The sequence below is a fragment of the Solanum tuberosum genome, unplaced genomic scaffold (assembly GCF_000226075.1).
Source record: "Solanum tuberosum cultivar DM 1-3 516 R44 unplaced genomic scaffold, SolTub_3.0 scf00132, whole genome shotgun sequence".
NCBI lineage: Eukaryota > Viridiplantae > Streptophyta > Magnoliopsida > Solanales > Solanaceae > Solanum > Solanum tuberosum.
Genome location: NW_006239055.1, coordinates 1,104,449 through 1,121,671, shown reverse-complemented (window position 1 = coordinate 1,121,671; position 17,223 = coordinate 1,104,449). Strand labels below are relative to the sequence as shown.

At 32.7% G+C, this 17,223-nt stretch overlaps 2 protein-coding genes across 2 annotated transcripts; one reads left to right on the top strand and one right to left on the bottom strand.

Annotated features, from left to right (window-relative positions):
* The first annotated feature begins 1,533 nt into the window (after window positions 1-1,533).
* On the top strand, window positions 1,534-6,337 carry LOC102592132 (MLO-like protein 1). Its single transcript, XM_006351023.2, has 14 exons — window positions 1,534-1,747; window positions 2,367-2,424; window positions 2,505-2,725; window positions 3,033-3,149; window positions 3,267-3,327; window positions 3,572-3,666; window positions 3,957-4,031; window positions 4,113-4,201; window positions 4,549-4,598; window positions 4,922-4,962; window positions 5,060-5,269; window positions 5,382-5,449; window positions 5,706-5,766; window positions 5,862-6,337. Exons 1-14 carry the CDS (start codon window positions 1,619-1,621, stop codon window positions 6,099-6,101), a joined length of 1,515 nt encoding a protein of 504 aa, XP_006351085.1. The 5' UTR covers window positions 1,534-1,618; the 3' UTR covers window positions 6,102-6,337.
* Window positions 6,338-7,582: 1,245 nt separating this feature from the next.
* LOC102591805 (guanosine nucleotide diphosphate dissociation inhibitor 2-like) lies at window positions 7,583-14,128 on the bottom strand. Its single transcript, XM_006351022.2, has 13 exons — window positions 13,933-14,128; window positions 12,634-12,696; window positions 12,469-12,552; window positions 12,274-12,381; window positions 11,980-12,152; window positions 11,265-11,376; window positions 11,092-11,172; window positions 10,911-10,973; window positions 10,724-10,825; window positions 10,346-10,470; window positions 9,308-9,518; window positions 9,149-9,223; window positions 7,583-7,995 (listed from the first exon to the last, which is right to left on the bottom strand). The coding sequence occupies exons 1-13, from the start codon at window positions 14,017-14,019 to the stop codon at window positions 7,945-7,947; spliced, it is 1,335 nt and encodes a 444-aa protein (XP_006351084.1). The 5' UTR covers window positions 14,020-14,128; the 3' UTR covers window positions 7,583-7,944.
* Window positions 14,129-17,223: the final 3,095 nt, after the last annotated feature.

Sequence of the window (17,223 nt, the reverse complement as noted above, 5' to 3'; positions counted from 1 at the left end):
GAAAAAAAAAATTGTCCTTCCTTGATTTGTCAAAAAATAACAAGTAAAAGAGACATTAAACTAGGAATATTTGACAAATAAATAGAGACGGAGGAAGATAATACTCAATAATCATCAAACTAATTAAGGAATGTTTACATGGGAAGAAACTTTGGCTAATTTGACTCTTTTTTATTTACTTTTTGGAAGACTTGACTTTGCTATACTAACCCGCTTGACTATGAGGATTATACTTTTTCTACTTTTTTTTTAAAATTTTATTTGAAAATTAGCGTTTGATTATAAAATTTCTAAATTTAATTTGGAAATAAAAAGAACTCTTTAAAATTTATGGTCTACAATAAGTTGTAATTTTTTGTAAATTATAAATCATTTTATAAGTAGAATTAAAAGTTTAAAATTAAAATTATTATTAAATATAGAAAAACAACATTTTTAATTTTATTTTTTTAACTAAAATGAAAACAACGTCACAAGAATTAGGACATATGGAATAATTAGTTTGTTGCCAATAATTTAAATTCCCACTCTCTCTAGAATTTATTAAGCAGTCTCCATTTATTGGTAAAACAAATTTGTTAAATTGTTTTATGTTAAAACTTCAAATTTGTCAACTTGAGGGAAATAATTCTTGTCATATGCATGTGGACAACAGAGAAGTTAAATTTTTTGTTAATTTCTTTTTATTTTTCATCTGGTTTAGAATCCAACAAAGTTTAGATTTGTACCGCAAAGTCCTATATTAAGGGGTAAAACATGTTCTAATAAAATCAACTTTCTACCTAAAAGAAATCAAATACAAAACCTTTAATTAAGACGAAGAAATATTTATCGTTCCACAACGTATCGAAGTTAACTAACTAAATGCATAGGAGGTCAAGAACATGGGGGGACCCAAGAAAGAATTCTTCTTCTGACCATTTCATTCTTCTTGAGAAAATGAAAAAAAGTAGTCCTTCATATTTTGTTGTAGGTTCAAAATAGCACTTTAATTATTAATTGAGTAATTTTAATCTCTTTCAAAGATTTATCAAACTATGATTATTAGATTTAATTGGAACAATAACAACAAATAAAAAACAAAAACAATAGAAATTCCATTCAACATTTCAAAAACCGCAATATAAAAAAAGTAACAGAAAAAGATAAAAAATATTCTTAAACTATGTGAATAGAATAAAAATGCACTTAATTGTTGTCAATAATTTTGACCCCTTACCCCAAAAAAAACAATGTCAGACAAGAAAATAAATCAATATAAGAGAAATTGCACATCAAAAAGTTGCATGAAACTATTGAAATATACTTTAAAATAACATAAATAATAAAAATTGTACTTTCATTAAATTTGACATTTAGAATTTGATAAATATCTAACAAAACAAAAAGTGCTTATTTTTGACAAACTTAAAGAATCAAAATTGATTAAGTAATACTTAAGGGACTATTTTGAACCAACTACCAAACATAAGAGACAATATATGTCATTTTCTCCATTCTTCTTTCTATGTAACTTCCAATCAACAAACATAGTAGGATTAACATAGTAATTTTCATCTTAATTAATTCATAATCTTATATATGTAAGTTTTCTTGGATATTCATTTGTAGTAAAAAGATGGCAGGAGGTGGAGGAGATCAAGAAACAAATTTAGAATTTACACCAACATGGATTGTTGCCTTAGTCTGCACTGTCATAGTTGCTATATCTCTTCTTGTTGAAAGAATTATTCACTATGGTGGCAAGGTAACTCTTAGTTGTATGCATCACAAATTTTTCTTGATTTTTGTTATATATTGGTTCATATAGTAATTTACTAGTGGTACTTTTTATATGTGTCATGTCTCTTTTATTGATCATCTAAGTTTAAGAACTAAGACTATCATAAATTGACTAGTTTTACGCGGATTGTTAGCTAGTTTCAATAGTTTCTTGCAGAAAACAAAGCTTTCTTGAATTTTGTCTCTCGCTTTTTGTATCTAATTTCATGTGTTACTTTTTTTTAATTTTATTATCTCAGAAAGTCACTTTCTTTGTTGAAGAAAATTTGAATCAAGAAATGAAAAGTGACTTTTTTGAGATAATAACTATTAGTTGAATGATCATCTGAGAAATCAAGCTTCTATGTTGCTCAGACTCATCAAAAATGTTGCAGCACCCGTTTTTGGATGATCCAACATGCACTCATTGACATATTTGAAGAGTATGACCAACATAGATGATATGTATCATGTTTCTGTTTTGATCAACCAATTCCCCTTAGACAAAGAGTTATTATTATCTGTTGTTGAGTATAACATTTCTAAAGTTCTGCTAAAACAGCAGTCTTTGATGATATGAGTAACAATTGTGATTTTTATGACAGTATTTGCTCAAGAAAAACCAGAAGCCACTCTATGAAGCCTTACAAAAGATCAAAGAAGGTAAAAATTCTAACTTCTGTTTGTGTAATTCTGTTTTTACTTTAAAGATGTTTGATTAGTCCACATGATGAATGATGCAGAGTTGATGTTGTTGGGATTCATATCACTGTTATTGACAGTGTTGCAAGAGAGAATTCTTAAAATATGCATCCCAAAACACTTGACTAATCAATGGCTCCCTTGTAAAAAGGATGGTGATGTCAATGAAACTGTCCACTTTCAGACTAATTTCTTCTCTTTAGTTCCGGGAGGAAGGCGCCTTCTTGCTGAATCTGCTAATTCTGGTTATTGTGAAGCTAAGGTATGTCTAAATGGGATATATTGCATGTGCCATTTAGTTTTACGTTGTATTTCTGCAAGAGGATGTTTTGATCACATAACGCCAACTCTTACTGTTGTGCCAAGACTCTCTTCAACTAGACCATTTTACTTTTCTCTCCGTCACCCGAATTGTGAGAATAGCTAACAAAAGGGGAATATAATTGCCAATCAAGATTCATAAACACATTTTTAGTTCATATATATGCTGATGAAACTGTGATGTTTTTTTATCTTGTGCCCTTTGTTGATGTGTCATTTCTATATACTTTCTTGTTGGACCTTAACAGGACAAGGCACCATTGTTATCTCTCACAGCATTGCATCATCTCCATACCTTTATCTTTGTGCTGGCTGTTTCACATGTTACTTTCTCAGCTCTTACAATTCTATTTGGAGGTATAAAGGTAAGGCTTTCAGTCATCTTGCTTTAGGTTTCTGAATTCATCATATATCTTAGTTACATCCCCTGTCCCCCCCTTCGTTTTTCACTTATACACGATGACCTTGTGTTATCTGTGCAGATACGTCAGTGGAAATCTTGGGAGGATTCTATCCAGAAAGAGGAATATAATCCAGAAGAAGGTATATTGCCTAATGACTGTTGTGTCTCATTAGTATACTTCCCTTTGAACTAAATTGGACACAAAAAGTTTGCATAAGTACAGAGTACTCACAAGTCACGAGTTTAAGTTCTGTGCACCGACAGTAAGTTAAGTTGACGTGAAAAATGTAGTAGAACTGATAGTGTATTCATCAGAATGTAATACTTTCAACATAGAGTGATCTCTCTTGTTGCCATCCTAATGAGGATATATTGTATCTGCAGTACTTCGATCGAAAGTAACACATGTTCATGATCATGATTTTATCAAGGGCCGGTTTCTAGGATTTGGTAAAAGATCAACTTTATTAAGTTGGCTGGTAAGCAGAGATTCTTCCATCTTAATCATCCTTGTATGCATATTTTCATTTCTATATACATGTGTTGATGTGTATGTGCCTGTATATATATCCAACGGGTTAAGTTACACAAATAATGTGAGAAGTATTTACATAGTTAGTGTAATATAAGTTGAATCCTTTAGTATATTACCACTTCAGACATGATCAAATGTGTATTTCCAGAAGTTGCTTATTACACATTTTGCTTCTATGCATTGTCAATATATTAGGCGTGTCTAACATTTTTCTATTTTGCTCGTGATTCTCAGCAATCCTTCATCAAGCAATTCTTTGGATCTGTCACAAAATTGGACTATACAACCTTGAGGCTTGGCTTCATTATGGTACATTTACATTAATATATACTGGTTTAATCTTTTTTATTTCTCCATGAAGCTCAACTCCTGCTGATTTTTCCGCCTTAGACTCATTGCAAGGGGAATCCAAAGTTCAATTTTCACAAGTATATGACACGCGTGCTTGAAGCTGATTTCAAAAAAGTTGTTGGGATTAGGTGAGTTACACAAGGGTTACCAAGTGAACAAATTGAAAAGAAAACAAAGAAGCATGATGTTATCAGTATAACATGATATCCCTAACAAGAAAAATTCCTCATTTCTCCTCTTAGAGGTTACTCGTGTGTTTGCCTGAATGACCAACATCTCATTTTCTTAATGTAACTTATCGTCAGGTTCAACATTTCTATCCAAACACGCAACTAGTTCTCTATATAATCAACTTCAGCAGTTAAAAAAAAAAAGCCAGTACTTGAAGCTTATCAATTATTTTTAGTCGGAGTCAAACGTGCTCTTAGTTCCATTTGATTTTCAACTTGCTGAACTTTTACTATTGTTTATGCAGCTGGTATCTTTGGGTATTTGTGGTCTTGTTCCTATTGCTTAATGTTCATGGTGAGCTATTTCATTTACTGTTTCATCCCCTTTTCTTGATTTAGCATAACTTCATTTGGTTTTGAGCCTAGTTTAAGAGCTTATGTTTTAATTATCACCCCCTCTTTCATTTTCTCCTTCTATCTGTGTTTTGAAGGGGAGCCTTGGAGCAACGATAAAGTTGTCTCCATGTGACCTATAAGTCACGGGATAGAGCCATAGGTAGTCTTGTATCACACCCCTTGGGGTGTAGCCCTTCCACGGACTCTGCTAATATGGGATGCTTTGCACCAGGCTGCCCTTTTTTACCTGTTTTTGATTTCTCACTCACTTTCTATTTGCAGGCTGGCACGCATACTTTTGGATAGCATTCGTTCCCTTTGGTGTAAGTAATCAGTACTATTAAGAATTACTAATCTTTGCCAGTGCACCTTTGAGCTATTGAAAATCCTGAAAATGGTTATATTATTGTGATTATGCAGCTTTTGCTAGCTGTGGGGACTAAACTAGAGCATGTAATAACCCAACTTGCTGGAGAGGTTGCTGCAAAGCACATCGCGGTAGAAGGAGATTTAGTTGTGAAGCCATCAGATGATCATTTCTGGTTTCATAGACCGCGACTAGTCCTTTTCCTCATTCATATCATCCTTTTCCAGAACTCCTTTGAGATTGCATTTTTCTTCTGGATTTGGGTAATCTTTAAAAACATAACATTAAACGCTCAATGTAACAGTTGGTATAAGCTTTTCAATTCACATTTCATTCCATTAGTAATTGAGATTATCGCGTTCTGTTCATTGACAGGCTCAATATCGTTTCAACTCCTGCATCATGGGACAAGTTGGTTATATCATCCCTCGACTTGTCATAGGGTAAGTTCCCCGTCCTTCCTCCTCTAGACGAGGAAAATGCTCACTTGCATCTGGTATTTACATCAAACCAAACAATGTAACCATGAGGGTCGCAAACACGTCTTGTATTCACTTGCTGCTCACCTATCTAAGTCCAACATGTCTTACCATTAATGCGTCCACGCCCAATTATGCTATGGTTGAAAAGAGGTTTAAATTTCACATTTATGTGAACACATAACGTGCTATTACATAATCTAATTGAGATTTTTTGCAGGGTGTTTGTTCAATTCCTTTGCAGTTATAGTACTCTACCACTATATGCAATTGTCACACAGGTGCATCTTTCTTGTACCAACAAAATACTTATCATTTTGGTTTTATAGATTCATTTACTTATAACTTTCTTTCATTTGATGCATGATGAATGCAGATGGGAAGTTCCTTCAAGAAAGAAATATTCGACGAGTATATACAAGACGGGCTTGTTGTTTGGGCTAAGAAGGCTAGAAGGAGAGCTGTCAATGGCTCCAACCAAGTAGGACATAAAGAGTCCACTTCTCCTATGGCTGTGCAGCTAGCACAAGTAGAAACACAAGTATCTGCTATGGAAGAGGGCAATGGGGGGGAAATTAGGCACGCGACCGACCAACTCAACTCCAAAGTAAATTAAGCCAACAACCAACATTCCTCAGATATTTCAAAGCTGTTAAGACTGTAGAGAAACTTGTAAAAAGTGAGTTATGCAGTACATATACTTACCTCAGCAAGAAAAAGAATGGTATGAATTTTTTTGGAGCAAACTCAGTTTGTACTAATGTACTAGATATATGTTGATTACTTTTTTGTTTTTAATTAATGTGATACAAGTGTAATTTGGAGCCATTCAAAAATTTATATTTTTAAAAAGATTTTTAAGTTATTAATTATTGTAACTTGTGTACTTTCTACGTAATTTTTACATAATATATATTACTCTTTTTTTCTCAATTTATGCTGCAAAAGCGGAATTTCCCGAGTCACCAAAAAAAAAATTAAAATATTTCTTTTAGATATTTTATGATTTATAATATTTCTTATGCATTATTCACATAATATATGTTACTCCCTTTATCTTAATTTACGTGGCACAAATAAAAATTCGAGAGTCAACCAAGAAAATAAATTATTTTATATCTTAAATTGTAATTATTTTGATTTATAGTCATTTTTATGTAATTATCAAATATATAACAAATTAAAAAATGAAGTAAGACAAATAAATTAACATAGAGAAATTTTCAAAAGTATTGCTTCTAACACTTATTGATATTTAATACTCAATAATAATTAATTTATCATTCCTAAAAGTTTGTTGAAATTTTATGAACAAATTATTTTAATTTTAATATTGTGATTTATTGTCCTTTTTATGTAATTAAAAAATAAAGTAAGACAAATAAATTAACACAAATTTTTTTCCAAAAGTATTACTTTTAGCCACTTATTAATATTAAAAATAATAATACTAACAATTATAATAATAAATTTATTATTTCTAAAAATTTGTTGAAATTTTATGATCAAATTATTTTAATTTTAATCTTGATAAAAGACAATGTTAAATTCTAAATACATATAAGGAAGAAATAGTGGGGGATGATTGGGGACGTGACACGTGAGAGAATTAACTTGGTTGGATTATTGTGTGGTAAAGAGATGACATATGCAAGGGACACTTTGGTCCACACACTCAAAAAATATACATAGTTGCTATAGTAAGGTTCCCTTAGGTCCAATTATATTGCTTCATTCTAATTGAAATTGACTAAAATAGTGTTACCAAAGGTGTGTGCTTATTCCCATTTATAAGATAGTAGTAGAAGTAGTTGTTTCAATATTTTTCCCCTCTTTTTAAAAATTCAGTACTACGATTGAATATGGACCAATGTTGTCATAACTTACTGATATCTTTAGTTCCCATATTTTAGAAAAGACTCCTCATCAACTCTCTATCTTTCGAGCCCAGCTCACTGAGCTTAACTCCCTGAAGTAAGAATGTGTTACTGTAACATTGAACAAAAACATAGAGAGATTAAACCAGAAAACCAATTGTGTATTGTGTGTGTGCATACTGTCTCAGACAATCCTCAAAAAAATAAAAAAAGCCAAAGGTCAAACACAATTTTAAACCTTTAAGCTCCTACTTCCAGACAAATCTGAAATTGGATGAAAAATTAATAAAACCAAATTTAGCTTCAGCATCGACGACATCTAGGTTCAGCCTCAGCCATAATAGCAAGGGGAGAGGGGGGAGGGAGACCGGCGTGCATGCTTCTCCAAGTTCAAGAAAAGTGATTGTATTTTTAAACATTACATAAATTTGTTGAGGGAAGAAAAAAACAACATTTGAACTATAGTATAACAGAAAATCCATCATAAATTAATCCCACTTCTACAGCAACGCCATCTGAATCCCATAGACACATAGGAATCCAGCAGCAAAATATGTGGAAGTACAGAAGTAAAGGAATTTATCATTCTTCGGCGGCACTCGCAGCACTTAAGTCCACATTGAGGTCAAGAACCTGAACAAGATAAACAATTGAGTCAACTGAGATAGTTCCTTCAAAGCTCAATATAGTTATTACAAATAATGCCACCTTTTAAATGAAATCTAGCGACCGAAAAGTAGAATAAGCTACAAGTCTTGTTTTCTTTGGCCTCCATTACCACCCAACTTCCCCCCTTTACTCCTGGCAGCAGGAAGAGAGTAGCGGAGGAAACAGCAATTGCCTAGGAAAAGTACCTTTTGATGCAATAACGGTACATCTAGAAAAGTACCTTAGATTCACATGCTAGTAACTATGCTTCATATTATCTATGTGGGCACCGGTACAAGCAACGTATACTTACACCTTTACCACACGAATTGGAGAAGGGCGCAAGAAGACAAACAAAAATATAGAAGCTATGACAAATTAATAGCATCAAATATACCTTTGTGAACTAACCCAAGAAAGCACACGTAGATCATGATTGAAAAAAAGAAAAAGAAAGAAATCAACATTTTAGTGCGACTTAACTAATTAAGTTATGTTCTCAAGCCCTTTATTTGTGGAATAAAGGCCCGCAATCATCAAGAAGGGGGATTTAATGTCAATGTTCATCAAGACTTTTGAAGGACACAGATATTCTGCTGAACTTTCCTAACTCAACTAATTCAACTTTAGTCTCTTTCCTTGATTAAAAGAGTACTAGAAGCAGAGACTAGAGTTTTTTTTTTTTGATAACCCAAAGGTAAAGGAGTTTTCTGGACAGGACAATATGTCCCTTTTCTGAATTTTCAAAATTAGTGTCCACTTCATGAAAATAGACTTCTATTCTTCATCCCATATACTCCTTCCACTAAGGTTATCCTTTTCAGAGAAACATACAGCAAAACACAGAAAACTAAAATGTATACATCAGAAAAAATGGTTAACCCAAGTTAAATTTTGCAAATAACATTTAAATGATAGCAAGACATGCTTCTGAGACAGCACATTGCGAAAAGAAAGTTCAGGCAGTAAACGGCAAAATGTCTAAGCCATTTTTCACAAGTAGAATATTTTGGAAATTCGAATTTTTCAAAGTGTGTTGGCAAAAGAGAAGCTATCTGCAATGACAATTAGATCTGTCCCAGTATTCTCTAAAGTACGTAATGGAAAGACCAAAGTCAGGTAAATAATAACTCAATACCTTTCCAGTTATTTTGGTGTACAAATTGAGCACATCATCTACAGTCGACTCAAAGTGAGTTGTGGCATCATAGCTCTGTTCAAAATAGAGAATACAATAAATTTATGTTAGGTTATCTTTCTGAAGTATGATTTTCAAAGTAAAATTTAAGAGACTCACAGTTGAAACAAAACAATTGTCCAAGGTGCACTCATTGACAGGTTCAGATCGGTCATAAGTTTCATAGACGATCTCATCCACTGGCCCTAGAAGACTAACACCCGGCTTCAGTTCATTCTCTGGGTTATCAGTTTCTGCCTCTGTTGAGACAAATGCAATGAATTTCCCCTTTGGAGCAACATTATGAGTGTAAGAACAGCAGAACAGGTACCTGAAGAACCAAATGTTAGGCATAAGGTATGTAAGAAGACTCTAGTTCTTAATTGTTATGAGTTTTTAAAAAGAACTCTGAATTGAGTGATAGTGCTGGATCAAGCCTTTTAAGGAAAACACTCAGTCTTCAGGACCCACTCAAAAATTAATCAACGAGGTTAAAATCTCCAAATAATATATCAGTCCAATTGGCATATACTCCATAAAAAAGTTTTACCGACCACCCATTTAAATGACCGAAACACAGCTTGAACTGTCCAAAAACAAATTTTAAGTGCCATAACAACACCCACTAGCCCACAAACAGAAGAAGAGAATAGTGTAAAGAGCTACAAAAAAATAGGTCCCCATGGCCTTTTCTGCCTACACGTGAATCTTGATGATAGGGTACGTATTGAGAAGCATGTACAATACAACAAAAAAACCCAATATAATCCACAGGTGGGAGTGTACAATAACATGAACAAACCAGAAAGACATGAGAGGAAGGGGAAATATTTGAAAATGCGAGACTGCAAAAATTAACTAATTAATGAAATATGAAAAGGCAGTCCACATCCATTTCTTAGGGGGCAAAGGACATCTGTATATTTTAGCAAATTGTGGAACTAACGATCTTTTACTAATGAATGTAACCACATTGAACCAGGCTTTCACATGAAATATTTTTCAGTACTCAAGTAAAAATCAAGTTTGACTAATATGCCTGTTTAGTAAATGAATGAGCATGTATTGAAGTAAACTTTATTTGCGAATAGTTTGTTATATTTCCAGCTCAGCCCAGAGAATATAAGTAAAGTTTTTCTAAGATACTACAATACTTACATATCTGATTTGCGACCCAACTGCTTCTGAGGTAGGATAATCTGCACAGAGTGAGACTCGCTGGTATTTGGTATTGGGTGGCTCATAATTGCGATAGCTCTTGCAACTTTGCCAACCTTCCTCACCTGCAAATAGCATATTTTGTGTTTAGTAACTCATCCAGCCACTTATAAACAGGTCAAGTATCCTCATAACAAGCAGTTTGACTACTTCCACTTATAAACAAGTGAAATCTAGATTGCTAGGAAACAGGTATATCATGTATCCATGATCTACCCTTACTTATACTCGAAGATCATGCCGGGTATTATAGATCCAGAAGCCTATTCAAATTATTGGCAACAGAGCAGTTATCTCAACAGGTAGAAAAACATTTACCTTGGAGGGCAAGTAGGAAGGATCACATACAACTTTCTTGCACTTTGCAGTTTCCCCTTCTGAAGTAACACCACAGACCTTTCCTTCTTCATCAAACTCTACCTGGGATTTGAAGATAGCATCTTCAGAGGACTCAAAATTACATAAATATTTCCTTTTGCAAAAAGGTACAGAGCGGAAATACTACCTTGCATTCAGGTTTATTCAACATGTAGGTCCCACCATACACAGCACTCAATCGAGCAAATGCCTAAATTAGCAAACAGATGTTAACAGTGACAATTATATTAAATAAAAAGAAGTTGGAAAGTACAAAACATTAACATGAGGGTAAACAAGAAAATGTAGTGAGGAACTCAAGGCAGTACCTGGGGGAGCTCTCCTAATCCATACAAAGGATAAATATATGGTGATCCTCCTTGGAAACGAGCAAGAGACTCAGCATAGAGCTGTCATATTATAGAGAACAAAAACTTCACATATCCACACAAACCTTAAACAACATTAGCAGGAAATTCAAAAGAAAAATATTGAATTTCACCTTCATTCTCTTCACAGTATCCACTGCTGGTTCATCTAAGTAGCGGTCATCTCTATGCAGTGCCAATGCATGACCAATGAAGTCCACAGTGTTGTCATCAAGACCATATTTTCTGTAAAAATATCACATAACCATTAGCAAGAATATAGAGCATATGAATTAATAATGAATTATCAAATAAAAAAAAAACTATCTAATAATCCCCACAAGTCGTGTAAAGCAATCACAAACCAACTGTTACCGAACCACAAATTCGCACTTCATAATATAACCTTCTTCCCTGAAAAGCTTAACAGTAGGGATCATCTTCATTGTCCTAATGGGAGACTGATCATGCTGAAAAGTTTATATTTACATACTCAGTGGAAACATTACACTTCACAAGTTTGTGATCCTTTAAGAAAATCGATTCTCTTTGCTATAAAGAGGGGTAAGCAGTACAAACACAAGTTTATATTTTCTAATACAAAAATCATTTGAGGCAAGCATAGTGCTCAGCAAAGAAGAGAGATTAACTTTGCAGTAAAGAAATGTAACACAACAACAAGCAACATTTCTAGTGCATTTCAATAAATTACTGATGTATTCTTTTCAAGATGCTCTATGATATAGGCACACAAGAAAACTAGACCGGGACTATCTTACATGAAAATGTATTCAAATTATCCTATAGAAACTGAACACTGAATAAAAAGCAAGAGAATCAAGAGCGTACGCAATAAGCTCTCTTGTGGTAACTTTTGTTAGGTCCATCCCTTCATGTGTTTTAGGATCACTTTCTTTATAATCTTGAACATAAATAAAGAACTTTCGAGCACGCCGCTTCTCAAAAATGCCCATCAGAGGAGATTTAAGTGCCTCCATGTCAGTAGCTGGCACCTTGTGCACCTATTTCATCAGGTGTCAATATTCCAGGTTAGAACAAAGTTATCCAAAAACCAATTTAACATTCAAAACGACGTAATTGTACCAAACATGTAAAGACCACATACATGAAAAACAACTATACCTTTCCTTTGTTATACACAAAGCTGCCATCAACCGCTTTAAAGGATAAATATTTCGTAACATCAGTATGAATTAGCACCCGCACAAGAGCACCATTTGCCATAATAAACTGCTCCCAAAAAGAAAAGATTTAGAACAACACAAACAATGGAGATTTGTTTCTGTGAAGCAGATATACAAAGTAATAGGGGAAAACCTTAGGAATCATGTCAACATTGTAATCTCTACTAGAACCCAGTTCAGCTGGAGGTTTATCACTTCCTTTAAACCTCTTCCAAAGCTGAAACATAATAACTCTATCAGACAAATAGGAGAAACAAATAGCACAAATGAATCATGTCCAAGATTTAAGGAAAATTACCTGGACAAGATTGAGGGAAGTTGATTCTCCTCCATAGTAGTCATTTCTGTCCATGTGCAGAACCTATTTCACATGAAATAAGCATTAAGCAATCACCATACAACTAAAATACATATAAAAAAATAATGTTAAGCATATTTCAAATGATATTTGCTTCCCTTATACCCCCAAAATATTCTTTCCCTTTTTGTTTTTTATTCTAAAATTAAATCGATACATAAACTCAAAGCATTAAAGCCCATAATGACCCAATTTAGTTATATGTCATTGGTTTTACACCGGAAAGCTCGTGCAGATAATCACATCCAAATAAGTATACCTCCAAGTTACACTAGCCTGATAACTCAACTTTAGTACTCATGAACTAGCAAAGCCAAGGTATCTTTTAGAATGATGATGTTATCAAATGTACTCAAATAAATCACTGGTAAATGAAGACAACTAATATACCTTGACAATGAAGATCGATCATTGAAGAAAGGGGTCAAATCAGATGTATATCAATCAAAATTTGCATCAAAATTCTAACATCCAATCCCCATGTAAAGTTGATTATTCTCTTGCATTTTGCTTTTGTAGATACATAAACTCAAAGCATTAAATCTCATAATGACCCAATTTAGTTAATACACCATAGGTTCTACGGCGAAAAGCTCGTGGACATAATCACATCCAAATAAGTATATCTCCAAGTTACACTCGCCTGATAACTCAAATTTAGGAATGAACTAACTAAGCCAAGGTAGCTTCTTTAGAATGATGGTGTTATCCAATGTACGCAAAGAAATCACCGGCAAATGAAGATCCGTCATTGAAAAAAAGAGAGGGTCAACTCAGATGTATATCAATCAAATTTTGCATCAAAATTCTATCATACCAATTCCCATGTAAAGTTGATTACTCTCTTGCATTTTGGTTTTGCAGATAAATAAACTCAAAGCATTAAATCCCATAATGACCCAATTTAGTTAATACAGCATAGGTTCTCAAACAAAAAACCCGTGCACATAATCACATCCAAATAAGCATATACCTCCAAGTTACACTCCCCTGATAACTCAAATTTAGTAACTCATCAACTAAGTTACGCAAGGTAGCTTTTTTACAATAATGGTGTCATCAAATGTACTCAAAACAAATCACCGGCAAATGAAGATCGATCATTCCAAAAAAAGGGTCATATCAATCAAATTTTGCATCAAAATTTTCAGCGTTATTAGATCAGATCCAATTGAGAAGAAAACAAAATGAAATAAGATCGAACAAAAACAATTACCGATCAGGTGAAAAATTGAATACCTTAAGACCATCAACAGATAGAAGACCGCTAAGAATGCATTCCTTGAGACCTGTGCCAAGCACAATCACATCATATTCTTCATCCATTTTTGGATCAAATCAGAGGAATTGGAAAAAAAGAAGGTAGAATTGGATGATTAGGGTTCTGTATTGGTCAAGCTAAATATTAGAGAAGTGGGTAAGAGCTTATTATATTATATTCAAAAAGTTTAATAAAGAAAAAGAATGCATGATGATAGATCAAGGAAAATGACTCTATTTCTCATTTTTTTTATTTTTTTTTGGAGTATTAAACTTTTTTATTTTATTTTAGGGAAAATGCATAAATTCCCCCTTGAACTTGTCTCGAAAAGTCAGTTACATGCTTAAACTATCATAGTGACCTATTACACACATATACTATTCAAAAGTGAATTTTCTTACCCCTAAAACTGACGTGGCAAAAAAATAAAACAAAAATAAAAAATAGGCGCGCCAGTTTGAAATTAAAGTAAAAAAAAAAAGTTAGATTCCTCTTTTCCACCCCCACCCCCCACACCTCTTCTTCTTCAAACCCCCCATTGTCCTCTTCTTTTTCATTCTTTATTTTCATCACACTTCTTTATTTTTTATCACAATCTTAAAGCACAATTTTTTTTTGATTCACAATTAGGTTAATTTCCATAAATTTGTTAGTGAATAATTGTATTTTATCTAGAAAAAATTTGATTGGTTGTTTCTATCTTTTTCATTTATTTTTTTACTTTGTTAAAGAATTTTTGGTTGTTAATCAATTTTCCGTTTTGATGGTAATAACAGCTTTATGGGTTTGGTGGTGATGGGTGGCGGGTGACAAACATTAAAAGAGGTAATTGAAGGTGGTGAAGAAGAAAAACTCGATATTGATAATGGTGGTGGTGATATTTGGCGTTGGGTGACAAAGAAGAAGAAGAATTGAAGGTGATGTAGTGGTGGTGAAGAACAAAATCAATAGTGAAGGTGGGGCCGGATATGATTTTCCGATGAAATGAGAACTGAAAATGGGTGGGATTAGTGATGAAGAAGATATAATTATTAGAGAATTAAACAATTAATTAGGAATTAGTTAGAGTAAAATATAGTTAACAAAAGAAAAGAAAACAAAAAATTATCATTTATGACATGACATTGACGTAGCGTTGATGTGGCAGTGAGTGTAATAAACCACATAATGTGAGAGTGGTGTTACACGTCTCAGGGTGGTAATAAATTCACTTTTGAGTAGTTAAGGTGTGTAATAGGTCACCATGATAGTTTAAGTGTGTAACTGACTTTTCGGGACAAGTTCAGGGGGAATCTATGTCTTTTCCCTTTATTTTACTTTATAATTTTATATAATATGTGAAACTCTTTTGGTATGATCACTATTATATTTGTCATTGATTTAGGTTAATTTATTTTGAATTCTGTCTTTCTAATTTCATTTTTCTTGATTTTCATATGTATGTTCTTATCGGTTGTTTTTCTTCTAATCTCTCGCATGTGTTATCTATTGATGAGTTCTCATTCATTTCTTTAATTTTATTCTAGCAGTTTTTTTGTGGAGAAAATAGCCAAATGACCCCAACCTAGTATCGAATTCTCAACTACACACTTATACTTCACAAAGGACCTATTACCCTCTTGAACTATTTTTCAATAAAATAAATAACACCCTAAAATTGAACATCCACATTCATAACTTGCGGTGGTGGACACGTACATCCAACCGTCAAGTATATATATTGATTTTTTTTTATATATATTATTAGTTCCTTCTTTCATCTTTATTTTATTTTATTTTTTCTTTTTCTTTTATAACTTGTAAACGATATATATACACAAATTGATCCATCAAATTTTAGATTGCTATAATACTTGCCTCAAATCATTCAATTGTTTTCTTGGCTTTATTAATTTTTGAAAATTTCAAGAAAAAACTTATTGTTCTCCATCGTGTTCATCAGATTTGTGTGAATCTGTGAGTGTGATCAAGTTTGGTGTATGGAATCTACACATTACTTGTTAATTGATTTCGAATTTGGTGTGTAGATTTGAGCCAAAAACTAGAAAACTCCATTGACGTACAAAGCTGTCCAAATCAAAAAAGAAATGTGGGTTTCTGGGTTTGAATCTAATCTGAAAATCTTCATTTGCAATTACTAATTTGTAGAGACTAAATTGAATCCTTTATGAGAATCCCATTGTTGAGTTCTTGAGTTTGAAAACATCTAAATCAATTGATTTGAACTAAAAAATTGACGAATGAAGGGCAAAATACAAATCCATGGACAACCATTGTTAAAGAGCTTCGAAGCTCAAGTATGAATTTTTGAATTTGTCGGCGAATTCATCTTTTTCCAGTGATTATTTCCTTGACATTGCCGGCTTGTTCGATGAATTTCTCTAACAAATATAAAATTTATCATCCATCAAAGATGGGGTTGGGACTGCTGATTCTTCTTCTCTTATGTGAAAGGGAAAGTAATATCCACCATTAAAATGGTGTCATTTTGCTTATAAAAATAAATAAATAATATATAATACTATTTAATTATAACAAAAATATAATAAAAATATTCTTTTTACTTGTTTTTTGCTTCTCACTCTCTCAAAGAGAGTGAATGCACTCTCTGTGCCAACTCAATATTTAAGGAGTCATTTATTTCATTTTTAAATAGTTTTGGTGGGTGATAGGACACCCATGAAGTTGAAGTGTGTAGTTGAGATTTCGGGTATAGATTGGAGGGGTTTTAGACCATTTTCTCTTTGTTTGTGTGTAAAAGCTTAGTTTTTCTACACCAAAGTTTTGATTATGAATGATCCGAACTCAGCACGAATAATTTGAATATTATAGTAGTGATTTTTTTCCCTTGTGACTTCTTCTTCTTCGTGCGTTTGTTCTCTTTTTTTTTAAAAGTTCACTTTTTAGATTTTTTCCAGCCAGTCTAGCTAAATTTGTTTTTTCTCCTTCTTTTATTATTATGTGCTAATGGTTCATTTGTTATTATGTGAATATTTGCTTATGTAATCTCGCCAAAGATCTTTCGTATGACATTTTAATAATTTTAATAAAATGGATTCATTTTCATTAGAGTTTGAAATTGAAAATCTTAAAAGTGTACTCTATTTTTATTTGAAGTTGGTTCTTTATCCTTATTAATTTTTTTTCTTTGATATTATATGTTGTTTTCAATATGGTGATGAAATTCATTTTTATGACTTAAGCCTATAACATTTTTTTTTAATTTAAAGTTCATCAAAAAAATCATGAGTACTGCAAATATCAACAAA